The sequence below is a fragment of the Pinus tabuliformis genome, chromosome 6, assembly GCF_031772625.1.
Source record: "Pinus tabuliformis cultivar Carrire ecotype Pingquan chromosome 6, CPIR1, whole genome shotgun sequence".
Lineage (NCBI taxonomy): Eukaryota > Viridiplantae > Streptophyta > Pinopsida > Pinales > Pinaceae > Pinus > Pinus tabuliformis.
The window spans coordinates 7,874,757-7,896,440 of NC_142292.1; the positions used below are offsets into that span (position 1 = coordinate 7,874,757).

General features: G+C 34.1%; 1 protein-coding gene across 4 annotated transcripts in view; it reads right to left on the reverse strand.

The window, feature by feature from the left end:
• LOC149256948 (IQ domain-containing protein IQM3-like) overlaps positions 1 to 21,684 on the reverse strand; it is a 119,769-nt gene that overhangs the window by 83,917 nt on the left and 14,168 nt on the right. The window contains exon 1 of one of the 4 annotated variants that reach the window (XM_089413210.1): positions 11,058 to 11,564. The exons of 2 other annotated variants lie outside the window; for them this stretch is intronic. In XM_089413210.1, the coding sequence (XP_089269336.1) occupies positions 11,058 to 11,365 (308 nt within the window). In that variant the 5' untranslated portion in view covers positions 11,366 to 11,564. Of the gene's footprint in view, positions 1 to 11,057; positions 11,565 to 21,684 lie in introns of those variants that run through there. One more of the 4 variants, XM_089413213.1, reaches the window with a different exon arrangement.

Below are 21,684 nucleotides of genomic sequence, written 5' to 3' on the forward strand. Positions count from 1 at the left end.
TAAGAAGTTTTGAGCCTTTGTCCATCATTGAGTATCTCCATCTAGCTTATACTTTCATCACCTTAAATGGTATAACCTAAAATATCCTCTTAAGTGTTCACTAGGAAGCCTCTCTTGTAGTGAAATTCCACTAATGAGCAGGGGGGAGATTGTTGAGGTGACATTAGTAATCTACCTCATTGTTGCAACAGGGTTTGGCCCTTGCCTTGTGAGTCCCCTCACAAGGCCTGCTAGATTTTGAGACAAGAAACCCCATAACCTCAACGTGACAAGTTCTAGCTTGCATTTTGTTACTAGTCCAAGGCTTGAGATTGATCTAAAAGGCTCTATCCTACATCTCCTAGCTTCCCCACCCCTAGATCTTTAATCTTGAGTGCTAACGCAATACTTGGGTGGATATTTTCAAGGGGAATTGTTGTTGTCCCTACATTTTTCTACATATTTTACAATCTACAATCACAAGACAACGAGCAAATTAACGAAGGAACCCCCTGACCACTTTCACATTTTTTCTCTCCAAGCCATTATTAAGGAGGCTCGTCATTGCTCTTTGAAGGTTTACAGTTGCTTCGTACACTTAGTAAAAGTATTTGACATAGTTCCAAGGGATGCCTAGCAAAATCTAGCAAACCTGGTGCAAAACCTTACCAGGCAAAGGACCAGACCTTATGGCAACAATGAGGAAGGGTTTCCACTATCACCTCAACAACCTTTCTCTGAATCCTTAGTGGGATTTAAACCACAAGGGAGGCTTTCCTAAATCACTTATAAAGTATTATAATACTAGGGTTCAAGGTGATCAGTTTTTGAGGGTTTAGAGATGGACAGAGCACTTGGCAGGCCAAAGATTACTTAAGTTTTCAATGCTAAGGTTCAAGTACTCTATGCCTATACCAATAAATGGGTTGCTATAAGTTAGGGTTTGAATGATCTTCACTAGTAAATCATGCAATGGCATATGGTATCCTAGGAAAAGACCAACAAATATGATAGAATAATGGATCATTTGTCAAATATTCAATAATTAAAATTGTTTTTAGTGAGAGATTTATGGAGAAATTAGTGGAATGACAGGTGAGAGATTTATGGATGATTGTTGAGAGAATTATGGAGTGATTTGTGGAGTTATTGATTGAGAAATTTGTGGAGTTGAAAAAATCCCAATACCTCTCCTCATGTATAAATATATGCCTATGTTAATGAAATAAGATTGAGTTGGTGTGTGAGAGTTGTGCATTATTGTTGAATGTTTTATGCTCTGTAATTTAGTTTTTATTGTGTTGTTCCATCTTTCATTTGGTATCAGAGCCATTCCCCTAAGAATTAGAGAGTTTGTGAGATCTATGAGAACCCTCTTGAAAAACAAAACTTGTGTGTTTTTCGTGTGTGTTTGGTGCATGCGTGAAGAACCTGAATAAAGAAGTGTTGGACATGAAGCAGCATTGGAGCATGCAGACTAACGTGAAAATTCTTTCCTGCATACCTATGCGATGAAGATACGTTTGTTGGTGTAATTTTTTTTTTGCTGGTGTGTTTTTCATTTTATATGTTTTTTGCCTCTGAGGTTGTTTTGAACCTGCATGCACTGATCCGGTAGCCTGTGATAGTTTGAAGCAATGTTGGAGCAAAGTTTTTTTTGTGTAGAACAGCAAAAGAGGAGTCACCAACATGGAATAGGAACAAACCCTCTTGGAGAAGACCTGCGTGAAGCTACGTGGAGAAGTCTTCTGCGTGGATGAGAATCTAAGCGTGAAGAGACTCCAAGTTGTTTGCATTATTAAACCAGTCTGTTAGAGCTTGCAAGAGCTACTGCGATTTCATCCGGTCAAATGCTTGTTCGACAAATAGTCATTCAAACTGGGATCATTCGATTCTGGACATGCAAGTTTAAACGTGGACGTGAAATTTGAAATAAGAGTGGAGTGAACTTTAAATTTTTAAAGTTTAACATTAAAGTTTTTTGAGTGGAGTGACTTTTCATGAGTTTTTTTTAAATATTAAAACTTTTGTTTGGAGTGCATGTTAATGTTTCTTGAAGTGTGCATGACACACTCCTTTAGTTTGTAAAAAGGGCTTTATAAATGTGTGAAAGGGATTAAAATTTTCAATAAGGGAGATATAAGAAGAAAATATGTTTTATAATGTTTTGAAAAGGGAGAATTAATATTTCTTCTCATGAAGGGGATATAAGATGGTTTGCAATAATGAAAGGAGATATAAGATGTAATTTTTTGAAAAATTGAGCTCTTTAGCTCTCTTTGTACTCTTCCAATTATCAAAAAAAATATATATTTTTTGTGGTGGTTGAGTCCCAATTTTCGGGACATTTGGTTCTTGTCCTAGGTTGAAGTGGGACACATTGTGTTCTTTTGCATTTCCTCTCTATCACTCTTTCTTACCCTCATCATGGCGACAAGCAGTATTGTATTGCCTAAACTTGTTGGCACAAACTATTTTTATTGGAGCAAACGTATGCAGCCTATATTCATCACTAAAGATTTATGGGAACTTGTAACTGATGGATACAATATGCCTTCTCCTGATGAATTCAAAGCATTAAGTGATGATGAAAAGAAATCTCTTAAGGAACTTATTAAGAAAGATAATGAAGCACTTTCACTTATAGGCAGCGCTCTTGAAGAATCTATATTTCCAAGAATCAGTGGTGCAATATCATCTAAAGAAGCATGGGATATCTTAAAGAACACATTTGAAGGTGTTGTTGTAGCTAAACTGCAAACATTAAGGAGGAATTTTGAAAATGCCCATATGCAAAGTAATGAATCCATTCATGATTACATCACAAAAATGCAAGATCTTGTTAATCAAATGAGGTCATTAGGTGAAGATGTTCCAAAAAGAAGGCTAATTGAGAAGATTTTAAGAAGTGTTCTGCCTAAGTTTCAGATGGTCACTACTAGTATTATGGTCTCCAAAGATTTAAATACCATGAAAATTGATGAATTAAGTGGATTCTTGTTAACTGTTGAAGAGAATCAACCATCTAAGCAAGTAGAACATGCCTTTTCCGCAAAGCATAGAGGAAGAGGAAGGAGTAGGGGTCAATATCATAATCAGAATCAAAACAGAAATCAACAAAATTCACAAGGAAATGCATCACCTTCAAGAGGTAGAGGCAGGAATCCCAACCAGTTTAGAGGAAGAGGCAGAGATGGATTTGGCAGAAGAGGACAAGAAAGAGATGAAGGCAGAAATGGAGGAAGGGGAGGAGGACCACAGTGTTATTATTGCCAAAAATTTGGCCATCTTGAAAGAGATTGTTATGCAAAAATGCAAGATACAGAGCGAAAAGGTGCTAATACAATTGTTGAGGAAACTAGGAATGAGAAGTTATTCATCTCAAGTTTGATGGTACATAGTGAAGAAAGTGAAGCATGGTATATTGATTCAGGATGTTCAACTCATATGACATCTCAAGAGGAGTTGTTTACCAGAATTAACGACAATTATTCTGGTAAAGTCATATTTGGTGATGGTAGTGTTTCTGAGGTGAAAGGGAAAGGCACAGTTGCAATACCAGCTTTACATTGAAAGAAGAAGTTAATTGAGGACACTTTGTTGACACCAGCATTGAAGAAGAACCTACTTTCTGTAGGACAAATGATGGAGCAAAACTACAAGTTAGTGTTTGATAATAAAGAATGCTTAATCATGGATAAGTTGAATAAAAATGCAGTTGTAGCAAGAGGTGAAATGACTGAAGACAGAATTTTCAAGCTCTCCTTTGATTCAAGTAATTCACAAAGTTTGAATACAATAGAAGATACAAATAGTAAGCTTTGGCATTATAGGATGGGACATCTAAATTTTCAGAGGTTGATATTGTTAAGAAAGCAAAACATGGTGAATGGTCTTCCTTATATCAAGTTGGATGATGATATATGTGAAGGGTGTATTTTTGGGAAAAAACACAGGAAAGTTTCTCAGATAGAACATGGAAGGCTAGAGAACGTCTAGCATTGGTACATTCAGATTTATGTGGTCCAATGGAGATTGTGTCTTTTGGAAAGGCATGCTATTTTCTCACTTTCATTGATGATTATTCTAGGAAGACATGGGTGTATTTTCTAAAAGAGAAGTCTGAAGTGTTTTCTCATTTTCTTGAGTTTAAGGCTTTAGTTGAAAAGCAAAGTGGTCTACAAATTCTCACCCTAAGAACAAATAATGGGGGAGAATACAAGTCAAATGAGTTTTTGAATTATTGTAGGAAGAATGGAATAAAGCGAGAGTTTACTAATTCATATTCTCCTCAACAAAATGGTGTTGCAAAGAGGAAGAATAGAACCATAGTTGAAATGGCTAGAAGCATGTTAAAAACTAAGTCACTTGGAAATGAGTTTTGGGCTGAAGCAGTACACACAACAGTATACACTCTTAACCAATGTCCTACAAAGGCAGTGTTGAATTTGACTCCAGAAGAAGCATGGTCAGGATACAAACCAAGTGTTGCACATATGAAAGTTTTTGGTTGTACTGCATATGCACATGTTCCTAAGGAAAAGAGGAAGAAATTGGATGATAAGAGTGTGAAGTGTATCTTTATTGGATACAATATTGAAACAAGAAGTTACAGGTTGTTTGATCCAAAGGAAAAGAAGGTGATAATAAGAAGAGATGTTGTGTTTGATGAGAAGGGAGTCTATCATCCAGAACAGGTACAGTTTGAATTGAAGAACAATGCAGTGAATATTGGTGATGTTATAAATTCCGAGTTAGTAAAAGAAGATGAAGTTAAGAAGAAGCCTAAGTGGCTTGAAAGGGGTCATTCAGAAAGTAGTATGTTGGATAGAAATTTTGAAAGAAGGGTTACTAGATCTCAAAGTTATCTAGTGAATTATGCACTTATGGGACAGGTAATGAAAATGGATGAACCACAGGATTATGTAGAAGCATCAAGAAAGAATGAATGGAATGAAGCTATGGAAGCAGAAATGAATGCCTTGGTGAAAAATGATACATGGGACTTGGTCAAATTACCAAAGGGAAAAGATGTAATTGGCACTAAGTGGGTTTATAAAACCAAGTATAAATCAGATGGCACAATTGATAAGTATAAGGCTTGTTTAGTTGCAAAGGGCTATGCACAAAAAGAAGGAATTGATTATACTGAGACATTTGCCCCAGTGGCAAAGTTGGATACAATCAGGATGGTTCTTGCATTAGCTACACAGTACAAGTGGCCAATTTTTCAAATGGATGTTAAATCAGCCTTTCTAAATGGTTATGTGGATGAAGAAATTTATGTGGAGCAACCTGAAGGTTTTGAAGTGCCAGGAAAAGAAGATTATGTTTATAAGTTGAAGAAGGCCTTGTATGGTCTTAAGCAAGCGCCAAGGGCATGGTATTCAAGAATTGATAAATATTTTCAGGACCATGGCTTAGTTAAAAGTTTATCTGAGTCCAATCTCTATATATTTTTGGAAGTTGGGTTGAAGTTATACAGACATGATGACTCCAATTCAGTTGATGTTACTTTGTATTGTCAATTTGTTGGAAGTTTGATCTACTTAACTACAACTCGACCAGAGATTTCTTTTGCAGTCAGAACGGTATCAAGATTTATGGCAGAACCTAAGGAATTGCATTGGAAAGTAGCAAAGAGGATTTTAAGATATCTGCATGGAACAGTTGGTTATGGTTTGGTATGCAAGTCTACAGAATATTTCAGGTTGATTGGTTATGCAAACTCAAATTGGGCTGGATGTATGGATGATAGGAAATCAACTTCAGGGTATTCATTCAGTATGGGTTCAGCGGCAGTTGCTTGGAGTACTAATAAGAAATCAACAATTTCTCTCTCAACAGCAGAAGCAGAGTATAAAGCGGCAGCGACAGTAACATGTGAAGCAGTTTGGTTAAGAAGAATTCTAGAGGACCTACATGAACAACAAGAGCAACCCACTCAGTTGATGTGTGATAATCAAAGTGCTATTCAGATGACAAAGAATCCAGTTTTCCATAAGAAGACCAAGCATATTGATATTCAGTATCATTTTGTTCGGGATCTGGTTCAACAAGGAGTGATCAAGATTGAGTACTGCAGAACAGATAAACAGGTAGCTGATATATTCACCAAAGCACTGTCTAAGGAAAAGTTCTGCAAATTCAGAGATGATCTTGGAATATTTCCAAATGATCATTATGGGGGAGAAATGATGGAATAATGGATCATTTGTCAAATATTCAATAATTAAAGTTGTTGTTTTTAGTGAGAGATTTATGGAGAAATTAGTGGAATGACAAGTGAGAGATTTATGGATGATTGTTGAGAGAATTATGGAGTGATTTGTGGAGTTATTGATTGAGAAATTTGTGGAGTTGACAAAATCCCAATACCTCTCCTCATGTATAAATATATGCCTATGTTAATGAAATAAGATTGAGTTGGTGTGTGAGAGTTGTGCATTATTGTTGAATGTTTTATGCTCTGTAATTTAGTTTGTACTGTGTTGTTCCATCCTTCAAAATAATCTTTCAATGAGAAGGGAGCAAGGGCTTCAAATAGAGAATAGGGGTGAACTAGGGTAAACAATGTTAGCGTTGTTAGATATGCATAAACAACAAAAAAGAAGGGTGGTGTCAACCCCTCTAGCACACATAAGGCATGTCGCTATGCTAGATTTTGCTTTTATAGGATTGTAGAGACTAACTTACAATTTAAGGCCACCTTTAAGCAATAAAAAAACACTTTTACACATAAACCAACTCCTACACCCCAACGGTTTTGCTAGCCATCTAGGAGAGAGAAAAAGAAAAGGAATTTGTTTAGGTTTTAAGGTGATCAACACACTTTTGGACCAACGCCTTATCCTACAAGGGCTAATGGAGTCTTAATGGCACAAAATACCAAGGAAGGATAATGAAGGAGTAAGGGGGGATGCTCTAGGGCATCCACTTCTAAAACCTTAACTATTATTCTTGTGAGGGGAGAAATTAAGTATAAGGTATACACATATAGAGTTTCCTTATAGGCTTTGAAGAAGACAATTTTACATGCAATTATGAAGCAAAATTTCAACAATGATAAGCATTTAGTCATGGAACAAGTGAAACCCTACTTTAAACATTAAAGCATGCAAAATATCAATGATAGACAAAAAGCTTACAATAATCTTCCACAAGAGCACTTCTTTCAATCCTAGAATAATGTTTCCAAGAAAAAATCACTTACAATAGCAACTCACATCTACAAAACATCAAATTGTGCCCAATGTAGCGAAAAAAAGTCAAGTCATACTCTCTTTGGGAGAAACTAAATTACATGTGTGTGATGACAAAAAGACAAATGAGGGGGAGGCTCTATTTATATGAGCCTTCTCCCACTCAATACTTCACTAAAAATCTTTATTTGAGCCTCCTTGGGACTTGCCCCAAGACCGTGTTTGGCAAGGTTTTCCAATGTATTTCTCTTTTGCTAAAAATAAATAAATAGTAACATATATAATTATGAACATACAATTAAAGAACTTAGTGATAGAACATATGCATGATATGAAAACACAGTGACATCAAAGACTATATGCCTGATCTGAGAATGCCCATGTGTGAAGAGAACATATGCATGAATAGATCATATGCAAGAGAAAGCTAAGTCTAAGAGCAAAGAAGAGTTCAACGTTGTGCAGTGTGCCTCTAGATCCAGACTGAAATGGTGATGAAATAGAAATCTAATACGCAATTAAGGTTGAATCAGCAGATCCAAAGGGGATTGGTGTCTCCAACAAGTTGGTGATTGCAAATTTGAGGAGATTGATGTCTCCTACAAGTTGGTGCTCACAAATCTGAAGGAATTGGTGTCTCTTGTAGGCAGGTGCCTACAAAGATTGTAGCAATAGGTTAGTGCCTACTCAAATCAAATAATTAAAAGAAGTTTGTGGTTTTCTCCCGGATGGGTTTCCATGCATATGTTATGTTCAATGCTCTCATGTAACTAGTGTATTATAGCGTGATTGAACGTTTTAAATAGTGTAAAATTGAATTATACTGATTCACCCCCCTCCCAATATAATTTTCAATCCAACAAAGTTTTGAAGTTGCACCAGTTAAAGGTCCTAGTAGACCTAAGAGTGAACATTGAAACCACAAGGGCAGGCAGATGATATTGTAGCAATTGATTTCATTCCAAAATTTTGTAGCTCTATAAAAGCCCTTTATATTGTACATTCACTAAAATTCACTAGAGAGATGAACAAGCCATATCTATGATAGAGTTTTCCCATATTAGGTTTCTCTAGTGTAAATCTCTATGTTTACTTACATATGATTGTTGTTATCTCTTACAAAGCACTTGTTTATTAAATTCATAGTGACAACAATACATTGAGCTCAAGGAACACAGAAACATAGTTAATTAATTTAATTATAATTCTTGTTGTGTTAGTTTTTGGTAGCAATGGACATGTTTTCTAGTCTCTATGGTGTCTAAGAGACTAAGGAACACAGGATCTCGGTAATCCTAAAAAGGTTTCATGAGAAAAGCCTTAGAAACACCTCAATTAGATTAATTAGCCGATAATTAAATATTTCCTAAGTCTAACTTAGAAAAATTGGTTAATTAAATCAGATTAATTGAGAGAAATTGATTTTTCTCTAGAGACTTCCAAAAAAATGAGTTGATGGAGTCAAGATGATCACAACCATCAATTGAGATGTGATGATGGTCGTTGGTTGCCCAATAGAAGATTATAAGAGCAAGTCGTTGGGATTTGGAGAAGACACACAACACACAAAAAACATTTGAGCAGTTCGACTACCTAGTTGCAATGATTTAGCGAGGGCACAGATGAAGCTAGGGAGACACCAGCAACGAGGTATTCAACAATGAGAATTTCCAGAGAAATTCTCAGGAGGGTTTCCATCATTCCAGTGACAGAAAAGGAGGCAAAGTTTTCCAGCAGAGGAGGTCGAGACAGCTAGTGCGAGTAGCCAGTTCCTTAGTGCGAGTTGTAGGAGCAATATATCACTTCTGTTGTCGGGAGAGTTGTCGAACGGAAGTGCAAGTAGTTTCACAAGGCAGAGGGAATGACTTGCAAGGAGGAGTATAGAAGGTTGTACGAATTTCCCAGAGGCTCCAGTGTGCATTCCTAGCAAGCAGTGCGAGTGCCAAAGAGGAGTGTGACTGACCAGGAGGAGGCCAGATCAATTTGCTACAGGGATAGGGTTTAACCTGTTATTTTCCAGTGAGATAAAATTGTTAGATCTTTGCCAGAAAGGTAAGCAGTTTTAATTCTCTACATTGCTAAAGATAATAATAAAACCCCTCATCTACTGCATTGGTTTTTCCTTCAGGGTTTTTCCAGGGACAATTGTCCAAAAATAACAATGTCAAAATTATTGTGTGTGTGCATTATTTTCTCAGTTCTAGTAATTTATTTTCCGCGGCGTATTTTATTTGTGAAGAATTGCAGCGAGTTTATCAATATTTGTCGTTAATAATTAACATAAGACAAATAAACTACATGAGTTAGGAGATAAATTTCCAGTTGCTGCAGTTCATGGAAATTTCACATGTTGGTCAATGTGTTAGCTATAGGCTAAGAGATTATGGATCATCCCAGGTCCAAATACCAACATTTGTAGAATGTAAATTCCTAAGTGTTATTGCTGTAGATATTTTATCTTGTCCACTACATGAATTGCATTAGCTTCAGCCTTCTTTCATTTACTTTTGCAATCCATTTTTGACATTCTTTCTCGTGATGCCCTTCTATAGTGACATAAAAATACTTACCGTTCTTCCTTTTCTCCTTTGTGCCTTAACTACTCTTTGATAGACTTTGTTTCTGCAGCTAATTGGTAGTACTTTACTTTTTTATTTACTCTTACTTCCTGCTAAGCAGAGAGCTGAGTCTTTTGCACTCAATCCTACATCCTCCCCCATTACATCTTCTTGTAATAATATGGGATATCACCTTTTGCAAGGTTCATCCGAATAGGATTCAAGTAAACTCCCAAGTAGTCCCTGTACAACAACCTATCTTTAATCTCTAATCCACGTAATACTAACTGCAACTTCAGCATTTTAAATCGGTTAACATGAATTGCAATATTTTGCAGCTCCATCACCTTCATCTGGAAAGAGTTTCTCCACTAGGATAATCTTTCATTGCCATCTTGTGATCCATACATGTTTACCAACTAACCCCAATCTTCTTTGGGGTTACTCACATCACTTACATGTATAACCGCCTGGACGCTTAAATTTAAGATTGTGGAGCAAAAGCCTTACCATCTCTGGCCTCCCATTTACTGATCTCGTTCCGTTATGTGGTGGCCTTTGTTTTCTTAGCATCCATGATACCGAGGAAGTATTTCTTCACTTGTAACATCTTCATATTGAGTTTCCAAAGGTGGAACTTAATACCATGAGATAGTTCTACAAGTCTTTGGTTTTCTGCTATGATTGTGAGCATGTTTTACCTTCAAAATCTTCTAGTGCTCACTTTGCTGTTGGCAATTGTACTTAATCAGTCAAATCTGATTCTGACTACTTATGTACAGAAAAAAAGAATTTTGACCATGATACCATATTAAAAAATTGCACAGAATGTAATAGAACACATTGTACATATAGATAACTATATTTTGGAAAGAAAATTATACAAAATCCCATTCCTCATTAAATACCTTTGGTGAACAACATATAATCATTCAGATTCCTAACTCTTACCCTTCAGGCAACTTGCTAAAGAATATTTAATACTGTAATATTACGCTGCTATTAAAATTTTGACAAGTAGAGATCAAACTACATCTTGCTGACATCTATACCCGCAATAACCTTGTAGTAGGTTTATCAAATCTTGAATCTCAAATACATATACAAGGATTTAGGATTTAGAAATGCAAACACAGTCCCGTGTAAATTTTAACATACAACAACTGAAAAGAAAGAACCAAGAAAAGAGAAAATTGATAAATTTGAGTAAACCCCTAAATGGTCAAAGACGACGAGAACACTTTAAAGAAAATTCATGAACTTCTGTAAAATCAGAGAATAGCTACGCTTATGTGTGAAAAATTAAAAGAAAACAAACCAGTATTCCTCGGCCACTACTGCACAGTCTGCAAGATTTCGCCTTGTTCTGTAGCTCCTATACACTTTTTGCAATTTGACTGCAGCAGCTGCTTCCTTTTCCATCTGGGTCTCTCTGCTGTTTGATTGGAAAGCATTTAGACTATCGGAGGATGTCCCCATTTCACCATCGTTCAAACCCACTTCAGCTCCTACTTCTTGTACTACTACTTCTCGTACTACTTCATTGCTAATTCTGTTTTCGGGTTGCTGTTCAGTTGCTCGGGTGTGTTGCAGGCTAGAGAACAGGCTGGAGAGCAGGTTCCCCATCTCATCTCACGGTGGCCAGCAAAGAAACAATTGTCACAGTAAACTTCTATCAATGAGTTGATCGGGCTGGTGCTGGGGGTGATGAGTTAAATGATGAGGTCCTTACTGTACGTCATGACACAAGTTTCTGAGATTGAATAATTAATAGATGTAGAGGCCCACCTTGATGGGAACGAGGTCAGAAGAGCTTGGTCGCGTGCGTTTTATTTTATTTTATGTTTTTTTTTAATCCTAGGGCTTCAGGTAAGTAGTTGTTTCTAGTGTGATTTTTTGGAAGTTTTTTTTGGATTTTTTTGTCTAATTTCTCTAAAATCTGGTAGGAATTTATTGAAATCACAAGTTTCATGGATAAATCTGCATAATAAAAATCTCTTCAGAGTTTTTCAAAGCCCTGAATATACAGTTAATTTCACCACAATTGAATCCATATATACAATCGAAAAACTACTTTAAATAACACAAATCAAAATTTCATCACAATTATTTCTCTTCTCCCAAATTCCAACAACAAAAACTCCAAAAGTAAAAACAACAACTCCCTTCGTCTAATTCTAAAGCTTCCCAGAATTTTATGGATATCTTCCCTCCATGGATATATACATTACTTCGAACTGAAAATGAATGGCAATCCAGTTTCCAAAAAATCCTAGTGGACACTCACTCAGCCCAAAGAATATGTTTATGATAGGATAGATATTTCAACTTTTGGAAAATTAAATAAACACATCCTCCTTTGTTTTACAAAAGGGTTCAAATTTCCATGCTTTGTTGACAGTTTGAAAAAAATAATATAAATGAGTCCTCACGAAAAATAAACACATCCTCTTCTTTTACAAAAGGGTACAAATCTCCATGCTTCATTGACTGTTTGAGAAAAATAATATAGATACCATCACCACAATACCATCAACCATATAGTATGTTTTTATAATTTAAAATTTTAAAGTGTGAAGTGACCCTTACGGGCTTCCATGACATTAAACTAATTCAAAAATGACACTTGCTCTAACCAAACTCGTTATTTTTTAACTTATCGACGTTGGACTTATTTATTATCTTTAAAAAATGACGATGGCGATTTTTATTTTTAAATTAAATTGAATATTTTATTTAACGTAAGACTTTTCCATCACCTACTACCACATTATACATATAAACATCAAGTCGAGAGGCTCACTCAACATTCGGCATTAGTTTAACAAGTGGCTTCATCCATTTAGTCAGTTGATGCGACCCACAAAAGGGTGGGCTTGACCATCTCCTTCTGTTTAACAGATGTCAATTAGATTTCTAGCTGAAATGAGTTCTTTGTAATTACTCGTTTACTTATATTATTAAAAATTTCAAATTTTTGTGACTGCAAGTGAGGGAGGGTTCTCATTAACTTCATGGAAATAATTTATTTATTTTATTGGGATTCGTAGCTTGGCTTTTGTCATTATTTTTATTTGGATTCTAGGTTTGTTTTTGTCATTATTTGAATTCCTAAGTTGGCTTTTGTCATTATTTGTATGGGAGTTGTTTTTATTGAAGTTGTTTTTAGTGTGAGTTTTTGGATTTTCTGGTATTAGAATTTGGCGGAAAATTTTGAGGTGAAATCTTGATTTGTGTTATTTAAACTGTTTCAACACCCTGAAAAACCCCTAGGGCACTTGGATTGTGCAGGGGTTACCCATCAAAATTGCGATTTCAATAAATTCCTGCCGGATTTTAGTGAAACCCACCAGAAAAACTTCCAAAAAGTCACACTAAAAACAACTTGATTTTTATTTGGATTCCTAGCTTGGCTTTTAACAACTAAACAAAAGCATATGTGTTTTCAAGGATTTAAATTGGTCAAATCTCAAACTCTCAAACTAATTATTATCGATGATTTCATCAATGGATTTTCAAGCTCGCATCATTCTAAAAGAATTTAAATTAAGTTCCATCTTACACTGAATTTGCTTGGTATTGAAATTTATTCCAATTGTGGAGTCTTATCATATGTTTCCAAGTCTCAGTAGTTAAGCAGATTTATATGCTAATTTAGTACTCCAAGGTAAAATTGGTGAGATCTGCCTTTATGTTTAAGGTGAATTTCAGTTTTCAGTGAGTGACAAGGACAAAATCCTGAGATGGGATAATCTTCTCAAACGAGGACTCTTGGGACCTGGGTGGTGTATACTCTGCAAGCATGAGATGGAGTCTTGCATTCATATCTTCATACAATGCCCTACTACTAGAATGATATGGTGGCAAATATTGCAAGAATATCACATATCAGATAGGCGGGTCTATAATATTTAACAATGCATCACTGTCTAGGCATCGAGAGGAGGTAAATTCAAGGAACTACCATTTTTCTTATATTGGGAGGTTTAGAATGCAAGGAATCACGATATTTTGAAGTGTAGATTAATATCAGTAGAACCTGCCACAAGATAATCTCCTGGATGAAATCTCTTACTAGGCCTATTGATTCCATCAAGGATATATCTTATCGTTATTGCACACCTTCCATTTTGTTCTCTGCAGGATTTTTTGAGCGGCTCAACATGGTCAATGTGGATGTGGCGCCTGGCTTAGAATAAATAATAGGACACATTTCAAACTCTCCTGGAAGGGTGGCCCAGGTACCAACTCTAGGGTAGAGACATTGGCATTACGGGGATTATGTTTGCCAACAGAGAACAGGTGAATAATCTTCACACCTATGGTGACTCGAGATCCCTCATTGAGGGTATAACGAGACGCACTACATATGATCCCCCTCTCATATCTCTCTGGATTGATCGAATTAAACAGCTCATGGGTACTCTCCCGAGCATCATTGTTCAGCATATTTATCGTGAATTCAACATGGTGGCGGACACACTCTCTAAAGAGGGTCTCAATGGTGATTTTGGGATAATGAGGTACCGATTCATAGAGGATAATATCTCCCAAGAGGAGGGTTTGCTCCACCATCTATAGTTTCTAAATGTTTCTATGTCTTTCTTTTTCCAATTTTTATTGCGGTTTTTTGGATGACTGATATTATGTTTTTTGCACTATGTTGGACACATGACTTAATATCGCCTATATGGATAGAAGTTTTGAATACATTTGCTCCTGAACATATATATGTATATGATCTATATCTACTAACTATATGTATTGGATCCATTTCTCTAATATACATCCAGTGTTTTTTTCTTCTAAACAAAAGGTCTCTAATATTCATGAATCTAGGTGTTTTGTCACACCTTTCACTTCATCCACATGTTGTGACATGCTTCGACCATTATTATATATCATTTAAATGTATTCCTCAAGGGCATAGTGTGACATTCCCCTCAAGGAAGATCTACGTAACTCAATGACTTTTTCATTGAGCAATGAGGAAGGAGGTATGTCCTTTCATGGTGATTATATGTTGATGAAGACCCGATTGGATTATGTATTTGATGGTGCCTCTATGGTATTCTGGTAAACCATTAGTTCTTTTAGCTTTAGGCCAACACTCTATTAATTTATCCTTTCACTTTGTTGTCACCTTTAGCTTGCTCATGTTGATGTCAAGACCCTCTCCTCCATTTGAAATCATGGTGAATCACAAGATGTGGGAGCTACACATGGTTATGCCGACACAAACTGTTAATTGAGGAAATGGAAGTCATTATCCAGAAGTTAACAATAAAAAATGTCACTTTAGTAGCACAACTGAAGGCATAAATGGGTATTCTTATATAGAGAGATAAGTTGTTCAGTGAATTCAAGAGAAATGTGGGATGCTCTAACGTAAAATTGAAGGCCTTCAAATAAGATATCAATCTGGAAGGAGGCTATATAATCCATCTGTACAATCTAGCAACAAGAATTCAATTCTAGTAGTATTTGCAACTCTCGAATTTAAAAAAACAGGGGGCTGAGATGGACCAATAAGAAAGTGATTTGGCAATCTCTTCTCACCACCCAATTTAACTCCAATGCTTTGTAGATTATTCCTAATTTCCTGCATATATCATTGAATCTACTTTGTTAAGCTCAATTATGTCAACTTAAACATTTACTTCATAGTTTTGGATAGTTAGACTTCAAAGCTCCTTGTTTGGGACTAGGGCATTATGAAAAGAAGCTCTTCCATTTGTATTTTGGTTGTGAGTTTAGTCACAAATTTTGCTTAATATAAAATCCTCAATTTTCTATTTAAAGAAAGTATAATAATGATAATCATCTCTTTGGTTTACCATTCAAAATGCTTTTCAATGAATGGAAATTGCATTAGAATTTTTAGATATGTGTTTTTTTAACTTATTTGAACATTCACGGATTGCGATGATTAATGACTCAAAGGTGGCAAAGGGTTAGACTAACATTTCCATGTGCAATAACTAAGCTCGATGTGCCAGGCTTTCCAGAGGGTTTAATTACTCTGACTCATCCAATGCTCACATCAAGTTGCATGGATCTACGCCATCCCATCACACGAGAAGATCAAGCCTCCAGAGAATTCGATGTGAGGCATTTTGTGTTGGAATTTATGTTCTTTCCATGCACTCTCCCCGAAGTTTGTTATATGGAGTCTATGCTCTTTGTCTGAAGTTTCCGAACTGCTCACCTATACAAGTGGTTTAAAGATATTCTCTTGGCTACATTCTCTTCGGCCTTCGGATCTTTGGTTCTTCAACCCTGTGCATTGTTTTCTTCCTTCTATGGGCATGACTTGTCCAATGAACCCGCTATCATAGAGGAGGAGGCGGTGTGGTGTTACATGTGGTTCATGTGCTTAGTTTAGCATTGAATCATAGGCTTAGCTTTTTCATAACCAAACCCCTCCGTGACCCGTCCCAAGATGCAAAGCGAGCTCAACATTGTGGAGGATGATGATAGATATGAGCAGCAAAGTCTCGCAAATGTAGAATTGATGAAAGAACTCGCAGTTTGGATACCGAACACTAGGAACAAAAGAGGAAGGTATAACGAATACATCTACATGATAGACCTATATTGCCAGTTGAAGACACTCCTAGGCAAGGTTTTGCTAGAATGTTGTGATGCACGAGAGCAAATTCTGACTAAGATGGATGAAATGAAGTTGTAGTTGTTGTATATTAAAGGTTTCCTTGCTTGCATTAAAGCTAGTTCGACTCCCCGTTCAGCCCTAGGAACAAATAGCAAGGATTCAGCCCACCCAATCGAGGTGGAAACCTCACTTTATGTTGGAGTAATTATCATACTCATTTCATTGGGAATCAATCACGTGGACTAAACACCACCCTAGGAACATGGAACCAATCATCCACTTAAGGTAAGGGTATGAGTTTAGGATTTTACTAAGCCTATGAGTTTTCGTATAACAGAAAACCTCGGTATGACATTAGAACCTTGGCCTAGGTTTGAGTCCCCAAGGGGCGTTTGCGAAGGGGTGTTAAAGTAATTGTTACACTCAACTGATTTTTCCCCCTGATTTTTATATTGTGGTCTTTTCTTTGTTTTTTCATTAACTCTAGGACTATCTTTAGTAATATGTTTTAGTTGCTAATTAGTTTTCTTGATCAAGGAACAACATTTAGACACTGTAAAACTTTAATTTCTTCTAAACTTTAAAACTATATTTTACTGATAACTAGTTATTATGTGATTGATTTGATTTCCTTATGACATACCAATAACAAGCATTCGTCATTTACTTTTATAAATTTTATGAAATGTCTATATATATAAACAATAATAAAATAAAATATTTAATATAATTTATATTAAAATAATATAACTTTATCTTAATTAAAATCTATAAATATTAAAAAAAAAAATATGAAGATATCTCTAAATCTAGATATAGATTTCTCTATATTTAAAAGATCTAAAATTAAAATATTTAAGTGGTTAAAAAAATAAATTAAAAAAAATGTGGAATTCTTTACATCTAAATATAGATTTCTCTATATTTAAAAGTTCTAAAACTAAAAGATCTAAAATTAAGATATTTGAATGGTAAAAAAAAATCAATTTAAAAAAATAAAGTGCGAATATCTCTAAACCTAAATGTAAATTCAGCTATATTTAAAAGATCTAAAATTAAGATATTTAAAATGTAAAAAAATCAATTTATGTTTGGTATATATTGATGTTTATGATACTAAAACTTGTATGCAAGTAAAGTAACAGTCACATGAAAAGTAGTATGATTATGAGTGAAAACTTTAATGGAGGATGATGATTTGTTGTCTATTAATGTTCATATTGATTTATTTCGTTGATTTAAAAGATCAACGATTTTAATTTATTATATTATTTTTAAATTATTAATTTATTATAAATGTTGATGATTTTAACTTATTATATTGATTTTTAAATTATTAATTTATTTACGTATTATAAATATCAATAATATAATAAATGTGTTGAAAATGCCCAAATTCAATATGGAAAAAATGGAAATATTTAATAATAAAGTGTGTTGAAAATGCCCAAATTCAATATGGAAAAAATGGAAATATTTAATAATAAAGTTTATAAATGTGTTGAAAATGCACAATTTCAATAGGAAAATGTTTGAAATATTTAATAAATATTTAATAGTAAAGTTTATGAAGTTTTATTTTTTATTATTATATTTAGATGTAAATTTTTTTAAAATCTAAAGTTTGTGGAAATTTGTTTATATTGTTTTATTATTTATTTTTTCTTTCGAAATTATTAATAATAATCAAATTAATTTTTAAATTTAAGATAATTGTTTCCCATGTTTTTCGTTATTTGTTTTTTGTTTTGTTTTTTTGTTTTTTTTTCAATTTATTATAATATTAGTCTATGAGTTATAGAATAGTTGGTCCCAAAATATATTATTAAGATTTTTTTTGAATTAAGGAATTCAGACTTCTGTGATCCATAGCATTGTTTAGAAAATCTTTGGCAAAATCACATAATCAATCTTGTGTCGACGCGTTTCGAACCAACCAGTGTGGTTCATCGTCAGGACAAAGTTGAAGACCAATCCAGCTTAGCTTGATTAAATAGAGTGTGCAGAGATTCCAACGGCTATAATTCCAACGGCTAATTTTGACTTAATAATCTTGGTCAAATCACTAAATAATTTAATTAATATTCCTAGAAATAGCTAAAATAGGTAAAAAAGGAATTCATTTGTTAATTTTAACAATAAATAGATATATTATTATTTACGAAAATTCATACCCATATCTAATATAATAATAATCTATATTTATTATTCCAATATGGTAATAATTCTTTATTAATCTTAGAATATAGTTACCATAGGTAATTTTGAAATAATTATTTAATGGTCCATTGGTATAATGGTCATTAAAATAATATATGTGTATTAAATAATCTAAATCTAATAATCATTTATAATTCCACACAAATTTTTAAGTCATTATTATTTCTAGAATTAGGTAAATAATATAGGGTTGATAAAGTATGACATTATTATTAGTATATCATAATTCATCCTTTAAACCTAATGGTCAAATTATTAATTCAATATTTATTTATTCCAATAAAACAATTAAAGCTAACTAAATCAATTATTACTTATAAGGTAAATACCATAATTTAGGGTAAATCATAATATTTCTATAAGCCTAATGGCCAAATTTATATTTGTTAATAATCAATATTATTTCATATTTATTTATTCCACTCAAAATATTATTAAAGTTAACTATATGATTAGTAAATATAATAATATTTATAAGGCTTAAAAAAGGGGGTTATTTATTAAGAGACTAGTTAAAGGGAAACTCAAATAGAAATAATTATAATTGTATACATAATGAACTATGAAAAATTAAATCTAATTATAATATGCACACTAGAATCATAGACAGGTTTAGGTTAATACAGTAATTAGTCCAAATTTACTTCATAACTAATAAAGACTCAGACACTCCATAATAATAGGACACACCCGCCAAAAGAAAAATTAATAAGGGAGGGGGAAGACAGAAACCCCAAGACCTAACAAAAGGGGAATGGGGAGGCTAGGAAGATAAGGCTGGGACTCAGCAACTGCTAATCTTCCAGCCATCATCCCTATTTAGATTGTTCGGTCTTTTCTCAATCTCCAGGGCCTCTCTAAATTTGCGATGGTGAAACTGCGCAATTTTGGCAATGACTTGAGCCTCCTCTATACATACATGATGCATAGTCTTCCCTGCATGCTCAGCCAGGGTCGAGGACTTGGTCCTACCATGCCTTAAGTCAGCCGAATGCTCGCTAATCCGCTGATTGATAGAGCGACCCGTCTCGCCAATATAAGGGGTCCCACAGGAACAGGGAATGACATAGACGCCCTTCATGTCCTTAGGGTCAATCGGGTCTTTCACAGACCTGAGGGAGCCACGGATAGTATTGAGAGGTCTAAAAGTAGTGGGCACATCATACTTCCTGCCATATAAATTAAAGGTTGGTAAATGCTTACAAATATCAACCCACTTATCTCATAATACATTTCACATTACCAAGATTAAAAAATCATAAAAATTGATTAAATTATAGTTTTATTTTAAATTATTATTATTATTAATTAAAAAAAGTTAATATAGAGTTTTATATATATATATATATATATAGCTTAGATTCATCCTAACTACATATCTATCAAACATTAAGAGGGATCAAAAACATTTTTTTGAATGCAAAACTTGAAAAGAGGTTTGTGCCTTGATAGATTTGATCCTCCTCCACACTTATAGATCCAAAGTTATATATATACACCATTAGCAAAACCATGGGTTGTCAAAGCCTAGAGCCAAAAAATACCAATGGTAAATTGACTCCTTAACTATAGTAACAATATTTAAAGCATTAGTTTGTTATAATTTTTAAATTTAAATTTTATTTTAAATTATTTTAATTTTAATTTTTTAATTTTTATTTGACCAGGTCAAAATCTTTACATAATATAACATAAGAGGACATTACAACATATCTTCTATTATGGGTGGGAGAGAGTCACTCGCCCCAAAAAAACATGTAACAAGGTTTATAGTTATGGAGATGCTTAATCTATCAACATAGATCCATCTTATTTTTGGATCTACCAAGCACGGAGAGAGACCAAAATCTCTTGAGATTTAAACCTCTTTAAGAGTGAAAAAAAAATTGATCCCTCTTAGCCCTTGGTAGATCGGAGTTTCCTCTTTTAAATAGGCTATATTGCACATAGATACCATGGGTTCTCATAAACCTGGAGTTCAAAAACCACCAATAACTTGACCAAGTCAAGCTTACCTTAATTAAAGTGATTTTTGTTTTAACGTAGAGTTATTTTTAATTTTTTTTTTTAATTTTTTTTTTTATTTGACCAAGTAAAATGTTTACCTAACATAAAAGAACAGCACAACATCTCTTGCATATTGGGTGCTTTGTTACAATAACATGGGCCTATACCATGCCTTATCAGAATACCACATGCCCAAAAAAACCATAACTCATTTCAAAATCAAAATATTTTTTATATAATTTAATTTTATATATTTTTTATTAGTTAACTATGAAAAGTAGAAAATGCATTATTACCTTTAAAATAAACTTCAACCCTATATCCCTAACAATCATTAAAAATATTCATTGAATCCCTATCATCCACCTATTAATTGTGGATAATAAAAATAAAATTTTGAAAATTCAATTCCAAAATACTTACTATCTATGGTCTAGTCTAACTTATGATAAAATGACATTTTTTCAGATCATTTTTTTTGGTTAATTTTAACTAAAATAGATAGATATTTTTAAAAACTTGAGTTTAAGTTGTTTAATTTGTATAATTTGAGTACGGATAGTTGGATTGTGGTGAAAACGCTGCTTAGTCTATAAGTTAGACTATGCCCGATGTAACTATATAATGACATTAATGATGTAGACTAACATGTGGCTTGAGTAGCCACGACCATAGGGCATCTAAGCTATCAAAAATCATTCAAAAATGTATTTTAAACAACAAAAAATCACATCTTGCTTGAGAGCTATCAAATCATTCAAAAATGTATTTTAAAAAGCAAAAAATTACATCTTGCTTGACATTGTATCGTTGGATTCCTATGGAAAGGTCACTTAGTCTATAAATTAGACTATGCCCAATGTGATTATATAATGGCATTAATGATCTTTTTCTGGTTTGCTAGTTTATGTGAGTCTTGAGAGGACTCTAGACTAACCTATGGCTTGAGTAGCCACGATCCTAGGGCATCTAACCTATTAAAAGTCTTGAGGGATCGAGGCCACACCAACCCTTAACATGGTTGGATTTTTTCCCACCAAATTTCAAACTAACGACTTTTACAACACAAAGTAACTTAACAAAACACCCTTTCATGATGTATTTT